Source organism: Nicotiana sylvestris, chromosome 10 (genome assembly GCF_000393655.2).
Source record: "Nicotiana sylvestris chromosome 10, ASM39365v2, whole genome shotgun sequence".
Taxonomy (NCBI): Eukaryota; Viridiplantae; Streptophyta; class Magnoliopsida; order Solanales; family Solanaceae; genus Nicotiana; species Nicotiana sylvestris.
The window spans coordinates 98472387-98480943 of NC_091066.1; the positions used below are offsets into that span (position 1 = coordinate 98472387).

Consider the following 8557-nt stretch of genomic DNA (forward strand, 5'->3'; position numbering starts at 1 on the left):
GTCTTATCTCAATTTCAACGTTAAGTCTTGTATTTTATTTAATTTATTTATCATTTTGGGATCAAATCGATTCAATTGTCTATAAACCACGTTACACTACATTACAAATTCAATTGTAACGTTTTATGGGTAAACAAAGTGAACCGTGAAATGTTGAAACACATAGCACCGAATTTTTGTTTCACCATTGATTTACATAAAAATTATTATATATAAAATTGCATGTAACTTGAAATTCGCTATAATTAATTATGAGATAAAAGAAGATGATATAATGAGAAGGAAGTGATTCACTACAATGACCCTGAACCTAGTATTTCATATATACAAGGAGAAATTAGTTGATATCACGAATAGGAAAAGAAAATTCTCAAGTAATCATTTGAATCTGAATTAGATCATTTCTACAACTAAGCCACTGAAATTCTACAGAGCAAAACAAAGAACAGCTTCCTATTATTATCCCAAAAATTGAACACAGTTTTTCTAGCATGTCAAAACTCAAAAGTTAGGGACATTTACTAGGAACCGCAGCAAAAAAGACCACCATTCTTCATTTATCCTCGCACATAAAACTGAAACAAAGTACCAAGTCGACGGGAGGGGAGGGATGCAACTGGCAGCTATGAGTCAATCATCGTAGGAAAAGCATGACATCTAAAAGGTTTTAACAATGAGAATGTGATCTCAAAAGACTCACAACTGCTGGTTGAGATAATGGTCTGGATCTAACTTTCTTACACCACCCAAATACTCCGCAACAGATCCAGAAACATTTGAAACAACACCACTCAACCAGGAGGTACTTCGTGTAAGTAAACTGGTCAACGTCTGTCCCTCCTCTTCCTCCATGTTTTGTCGCTCTTCTTCCATCAGTACATCAAGCCGTCGCTTAATTATAAAAGCTTTCACAGCTTCAGCCCCTCCATATACAACCTCCTTTGGAGGTATCACAAGAGGGTTTTGGTCCAAATTAAGCTTAGTCAGGTTGTCAAGCCGGCCAAATGTATCAGGCAATTCATGGATCTGGTTGTTGCTCAGATCAAGTTCTTTTAAATTTGTCAAGTCACCGATTGTGTCTGGAAGTTCAGTCAGATCATTGAAATTGCTGCTCAGGTTGAGGATCTCAAGATTTGTCAAGTTCCCAATTGAATGTGGAAGTCCATGAAGTTCATTGAAATGCAAATCTAGTAAGCGCAGGGACTTCATCTCACCAATAGAACTGGGTAGGGAACGGAGCTTGTTGAAAGAAACTGAAAGCCTTTTCAGATTTACTAGTTCATACCCAATGTTTGTTGGCAAGTAAGAAAGCTGGTTGAACCTTGCATCCAACTCCACCAATGACCTGAAACCACTCAAAGTTAGTAGTCAAAGAAAATTGAAAAGATCAATGTTATCTCCGTGATCTGGGGGAGGGGTAGTAAATAATCATTTCTGAATTAGAGTGACCTGCAATGGGAAATGCTATCTGGAATTGCAGCAAGCTTATTTCCAGAGACATCTAAGATCTTCAAACTAAATAACAAGCCAATGGAGTCAGGCAATGACTCCAAAATATTAGAAGCAAGATGAAGCTCCTCAAGATTTTCCAAACCAGCAATTGAATCAGGAATTACCTGTTCCCCTCAAAATGTTAGAGGCAAACAATTATCAGAAATTAAAAGGAGGGTCGATAGTATAAACAGTAGAAGGCAAGAGAACCAACAGTTTGTTTTTCTCCTCATTCATCCATCTAAAACAATTTTGCCCAGCTTTCTGTTTATACATGTTTCAATGGAAAATACTGTTTATTCTCAGCAGATAGAAGGAACATGAAGAGGATTGAAGGAGAGAATAAATCATCATATTGGCAGTGTCATCAAAGAAGCAACGTGACACACTGCATTTTGATAATGTGTATCAAAGTGTATCAATACCATAGCTGCGGGCTTCTTGGTCTTTCTCTCTCGTCTATTTTCTTTCCCTTTCCTTGATGTAAAAATGTATGATACATATAAGTGTAGAAAACTTGGATGAACAAGAGCTCCCTTTTAGTTTGTCTATATCAAAATTTACTACTAATATAAATGCCAAGAATAGTTGTGCTCTTTGTTTTCATAATTCTATCTCCAGGTTAGTTTAAATTCAATGATCGTTTTAAGAAAAATATCTAGGTGCTTAAAGCTCTATAAGTACTAGGAAAATATTTAAGTTAATTTTTGGAATTAAAAAACAAATTAAAATTACGAACACATCGCTCCTTAGTAAGAAAACAATATAAAATTAAACATTTGATATGGATGGACCAACAAATTAGAGGTCACGTCTCTGTTTACCGTGAGACAGTTCACTAGAGGTTTTATTATTGGCATAAAAGTATGTGAACTGGAATGAATACATGGTTTACATGTTTATTATAGGTAAGAAAGCATGTGAATTGGAATACTCGTGTAATATCTTCAGCTCATACTTTTGGCAGAAAGATTTGCACCAATAGATTTTTTTGCACATAATGAGCAAGTGACAGTGAAAATAAAGAGGGACGACAAGAGAAAAATGGGGAAGGAAGAACAGAGGACGATTCACACTTAACCTCGTCTGGGCTAATTTGGAAGATCAAAGTGCTAACAACAGTGGCTTGCTTCAACTGGATTGTATTAGATGAGGCCTGTGGCTTACTGAAGACAACCTCAAAAGAAGAAGGTTACCTTATTGTAAAAGATGCTCCATTTGCAGGTCAGATGCTGAAGATGCCTGCTAGTTCTTACATTTTCCAGTTGCAAGTGGCATATGGAACATATTAAAGATACTTCTTAGGATGCAACGGCGGAAGCCTTAACCAGAGAAGGTAGCCTATGCCATATTTGGTCATTGGGAAGTTGGAAAATCCACCAAAGAAGATATGCTAGAAATGCTGTCGACCTGTCTCTTTGGAGATTGTGGAGGGACATAATCAAAGATGTTTGAAGGAGCACAACTTCTTCTCTACCCTGAAGGCTGGATGTCTATTTCTTTTTTATAGACGAGAAATCCTGAGGACTAGTGGCCCACAGTTCAGAACTCGGTGGATAACAAGCTCACTCCTCTACCCTTATCCAATTAAAAACCAAGCTTTTGTCCGCGACAAGGTTTGACTCCGTGACGTGCGCCTAACCCACACATCACACCCTGTGTTCTTACCACTAGACCAAAGCCCCCTGGGCGAAGTCTAGATGTCTCTTGATTTATTTTATCAATGTAACTACAGAAATGTAAATGATGTAAATGAGTGTTTGGATCTATTAGCTCCTTAAATTTTGTCTATGAGCTCTTCGCCTTCTTGTACTTTTCTGCACCCCATGGATGCGCTCTTTCAATAGAATTTTCATCGCTTGATTGATTAATTTTATTGAACTTAATAAGCTACAAACTCCCTCAGGTTCTCAATGAATCTGGGTTTGGAAAGACAATACCCAATTAAATATTAAATATTGGATCCACCAATAACAGGGGTCACAAGTCTGTTTGAAGTAATATATTTTCAAATATTCTAAACAATAAAGCCAGGAGGGGTAAGGTTTGCATATACACTACCCTCCTCAGACCCCATGGTGCGGGATAATACTGGGTATGTTGTTGTTGTTGTTGTTGTTGTTGTTGTTGTCTAAAAGCTGTGAGACATCCATTGTTCATTATTATCATGTCAATGACTACGTTATCTAAACAGTAAAGCCAGGAGACATATGTTACTTTCTCACGCTCATGCTTCTTATTAGATTTATACTAAGACTCAAAGCAATTTTTGTTTATCCATTGTTGAAGTCAACGAAGAAACAAGAAAGTCTTGCAAATGTAACATTTAATACAGAAGTACCAGCATAAGAGTCACAGCTCATTCTGCAGACTGCTGTATCACAGTTTACAAGATCCCGGACGCTGTTACACATCGATTGTTCATTACTATGTCCAGACGATACATGCTTTTGCAGGTTTATGATTTTTTTTTTTTTTTTTTTTTTGACAAGTAGACCTTTTCCAGGATTAAGATTTGGCAGGAAAGTACGTATATTTGAGAACAATCTAGCCAGTAGATATATATACACATAATTTCTTTGGCTCATGCTTTGATTGGTATATTTAAACTAAGATTGTAAACATTTTCTAACTAGCTTAAATTTAATTCAATGAAGCTCAAGTCTATTCACATGCATGCATGTACGCATGACACATGTACACGGACACCAAATGGTGGAGGCATACACAAAGAAAATGAAAGAAAACGGTTGGATGGTATTTATGGTTCTGACTTCTGACATAACTCTGCATGAGTCATGCACTTGGACTTACTCAAGAGCAATTAGACGACTATTTGAGAACTCGGAGAAAAGGAAATACTTATGGAGGTTTAAGCGTGAAGGGAAGTGATGTATAGTCTGCACCTCCTGAATTTTGTTTTTTTATGAATGAGATAGGAGCTTTTAATTTGGAGATAAGACCGTTTTGAATGTGTAATTCTATGTAATGGATATTTTAATCTTTTAAGCAGGTGAACCAACCATTTTCAATGAGTGTGACCACAAATCTTGGCCAGACTCCAGGGTTGGGATACAGGATAGTAATTTGGCGGATCAGAAACCTTTGTAGTCTCCTTTCTCCTTTACATCATTTCCGAGCAATGACTTAGAGTCTACATTTCTATACACCTTTCATAGACTTAAAACATATTAAATGGGTATTTTCAACCTCCAAACAAAATATTCCACATTCCGTCGTGGTAGAAACTACAAGAGTGGAGTTTTTAAATTTATTGTTTTTAAGAAAGATAGGGTCTGGATATTTCAAGCTGCACACCTGCCTATATTGTTACTACAGAAGCGAGGCACACATACTCGTCAAGGCTTATTAGGCAATCCTAAGGGACTAAAGAATTGGGGAGGTACTGATAAGAACCAGGCAAATGAATTCTGATATGTGTTGGTTGAGTTTTTCCATTGAATAAACAATGGAACAAGACTTAGAAAGCTGCAACATCAACCCATAGTAAATATTGTAACTACATTTTCACTTTTAGCCGGGCACAACTTCAAAATGTATATACCACCTTATTTGGCATTTTGGTTTCTGTTCCAGATAAGCAGTGCACAGTGACACCAAAACCAACAAAGAAATAACAGACGCATCCACAACTGCAAAAACTCTAAACTCACCAAACTATGTCACCCTTTGTCCACTCTTGATACATCTATCTTATAGTAATATTTGTAAGAGTTTGATGTGCTCTATATCAAGTAATCTTTCTGTTTCAATTTACATAACAATCATTCCACTTTGAAACACTTCAAAAAATTTGGTTTGTTACCGAAAGATTGACACCTTTATATATTTAAGAGGCGCAAGGGTGGATAATAGCAGGCCCTTCTACCCTTCTCTGCTTAAATACTAGGCTTTTGTTTGCAGCAGGGTTTGAACCCATGATGCGTGCCTAACACATCACAAGTTGCGCTCTTACCATTAGACCAGAGCCTTGGGGCAATATACTTGAAAATTCTTTATTTAAATTTTTTCTATTTTATGCTTAATAACATGTTTATACAACCACAAAAATGTCATGGTATGTTCAAGATCACAAGTTCTAAGGATATTTTGGTAGATGTTAAAGGTCTTTCTTTTCTAAACCCGGTCCAATCAAATATTGCTCGTTGTATAAAATGAAATGGAGTAAGTAATATAATACATAAGTTTAAAATAAATATACTAACAGCCTTCAAAAAAAAAATACTAAGTTTATGCCATGTTAAACACAATAATATAAATTGGAAAGGAAGGAGTAATATGGCGTTTAATGCTGACCAATAAGTTCAACAACAATCAAATCGTAGCTAGAATGATAGACATGTTAAAATTCAAAAATTAGGCTTTTTGAATTCAACTTACAGCTTACCTGAAGTTGATTATTTGACAAATTCAGTATGATTAAAGAACGAATCTTCCCAAAAGCTTCTGGCAACAACCTCAACATCCGACCAGATAAATCAATCTTCTCTACACCTTTCCCCAACGCTTCCTGTAAAATCCCAACCACTTCCTCATTTACTTCCTCTTTGACTCCAAAACCCTTCTCATTTGTCACCTCCTCATCAGCTGCTGATGCTGCCACGTTATCACCAGCAACAGCAGCCTCATAAATCCTCTGCAACTTCACCTCAGCTTCCTTCAACATCTTCTCATACGCCTCGTGTAACTCATCCAATGATATTAACGCCTTGTACTCCTCTCTCTCCTTCTCCGCTGCCTTTACGGACTCATCCTCCTTCGCATCTGGTGATCGCGGAGATAAAACAACCTCGTTGTCGTGATGCTTGGACAAATTGGCTTCAATTTCTGCTAGTTTCATCTTTGCAGTATCGACAATCTCGTGATCGGGACGTTCGCCTAGGGTTTTGAGCACGGATCGGGTCTGAGCGACTTCAGCGACCGCGAGTCGCATTGCGGAAACGACTTTGAGATCAGTGAGATGCGGCATTCGCTCGGCAAGGTCGAAATGAGGTTCTTGCGACTGCGGAGGATGCAGCGGCGGCTGTTCGATGTCGAAGTCATCGGCAGTGGATCGTTTGGGGCCGATGCTGGGGAGCTTAGCCATGACATAGGAGAGAATTGGGAAATTGCTAGGGTCTGGATCCATGGTTACTGATTGACAATAACAATAAACTCTCAATTTTAAGCAAATTGAGGTGGATTGTTCATCCCTGTATTGTTGTGTTCATTTAGATTCTTATCAAATGTTCAACAGAGTGTGAAGTGTATGTTAAGAAGAGAGCAGAGCAAGGGGAAGCAGACTATCCAACTAATGGCATGATAACCGTTTTTATACAAGTGACGTAGCGGCTATTTTTTTTTAATATTTTTTTTTTGGGTTGGGGTTGTCGGGGGAGGGGGGATTCAGCTCATTTTAATAATTCCGGTTTGAGTCAATTTTTTTATTAAAATCAAATGCAAATCAATTTATATGAAAAAGAAAAGAAGAGAAATAGTGGTATGGAGTAAAGAGGGATTTAGGGGTCGTTTGGTTGGAAGACAAGTTATGCTAGATTAGTTATAATGAGTTTAGTTATGATGAGATTAGTTATCCTTATATTATTTTTTGATTGTTTGGTATATTGTATTAATCCCGAAATTATCAATTGTACTGCATTATTCTACGATAACTTATCATGTGATTATTATTTCACCCACTGGCAGGTATAAGTTATCCCGGTACAATTTTTTTTTTTATCCTGAAATAACTTATCCAGGATTAATAATCAAACAAGGGATAAGGCGGTCCAAGGATTTTTTTTGTTTATCCAGCATACAAAACCCTTAAACAAGTTATTCCATGATTAACTGTCTGTTTACCGTGAAAATAGTAATAATAATTAAATTTGATTTAGTGATTCTAAACATACGTGATCTATTTTATGCTAGTTGTTAAACAGTTGATGCTATGTGAAAGACTTAGAAACGAGATAAGAGCTTTGAGAGCAAGGTGATAACCAAACCGAATGATTAATAGTCGGGGCCTCAGGCTTGCCTATTCGAGGGTCTCGGGGTCGAGTCTGGAGCTCGGCTGGGAACTATCGAGGGTAATCGATGGGTGACTAACAGTAGTAATAAATCAATGACGGCTTTTTATGGCCAATAATAAGCAATAAATGATGAACAATAAATAGAACACAATAAATATAAGCAATAAATGAAGCAGTGAGATCAAGAGAATATGTTAGAGAGCAAAGAGAATGTTCTTGTGTATTTAGTATTGAGCAACAAATGTTTACATAATGACAAGGATCCCCTTTAGTATATAAGAGGGGGAATCCCAACATAGTACAAATGCATTAATTACAAAGATATAGGGCTGATACAACCATTTAATGCCTTGATTCGCTTTTCTGACTAGTTAACTAGACTTGGCCTGCTATATGTACGCGCCCTGGGAACTTCAACTTGATCCGTCGAGAGCACTAAGTCACATAGCCTCGAAGTCGATCACCGAGAACCGTCGGAGTTGACCACTGAAAACCCTCGGGATGCCTTGATGATTGTAAAATCGAACCGCCGATTTCTACCGTATACAGTATCCCAGGATTAGTTATCACGGTATTATCATACCAACCTCCCATAAGGATAAAAATAATACTACAATCTCTGGATAATTAATTCTAGGATTAGTTATACTGCGATTTATCCCAACCAAACGTGGGATACACATCTCAAATTTAATCTCGAGATTATGTATCTCTTATTTCTCGTACCAAATGAGCATTTGGTACATTGGATAATGATAATAATCATGTGATAAAATTTGGGATTCACTTTATCCTATATTTGGTTTGAGTTAGCTAATCTCATGATAACTTTATACTAAAATGGTGGGAATAGCTAGCTATCTCATGTAAAAGGTGTGATAGTTAATTACATTGGATATCTCGCCCTATGAGATATTGTGGGATATCCAACATCGTACCAAACAACCTCTAGGGTTTTATTATTTGAGAAGGGTATTTCGAAAATTACGACATATTTCAGGGATAACATAGTAAAATGATTGGTCAAACAAAAA

The 8557-nt window shown here is 37.0% G+C and overlaps 1 protein-coding gene across 1 annotated transcript; it reads right to left on the reverse strand.

Moving 5' to 3' along the window:
• Positions 1 to 275: 275 nt before the first annotated feature.
• LOC104224797 (plant intracellular Ras-group-related LRR protein 9-like) lies at positions 276 to 6805 on the reverse strand. The gene is made up of 3 exons (XM_009776502.2): positions 5900 to 6805; positions 1450 to 1616; positions 276 to 1345 (listed from the first exon to the last, which is right to left on the reverse strand). The coding sequence occupies exons 1-3, from the start codon at positions 6638 to 6640 to the stop codon at positions 697 to 699; spliced, it is 1557 nt and encodes a 518-aa protein (XP_009774804.1). The 5' UTR covers positions 6641 to 6805; the 3' UTR covers positions 276 to 696.
• Positions 6806 to 8557: the final 1752 nt, after the last annotated feature.

Coding starts and splice junctions, on each gene's coding strand:
- LOC104224797 (XM_009776502.2), bottom strand. CDS start 6,640: ATGGATCCAGACCCTAGCAATTTCCCAATTCTCTCCTATGTCATGGCT. Junction 1,617..5,899: donor TGTCAAATAATCAACTTCAG/GTAAGCTGTAAG, acceptor TGAGGGGAACAG/GTAATTCCTGATTCAATTGC. Junction 1,346..1,449: donor GATAGCATTTCCCATTGCAG/GTCACTCTAATT, acceptor GAGTGGTTTCAG/GTCATTGGTGGAGTTGGATG.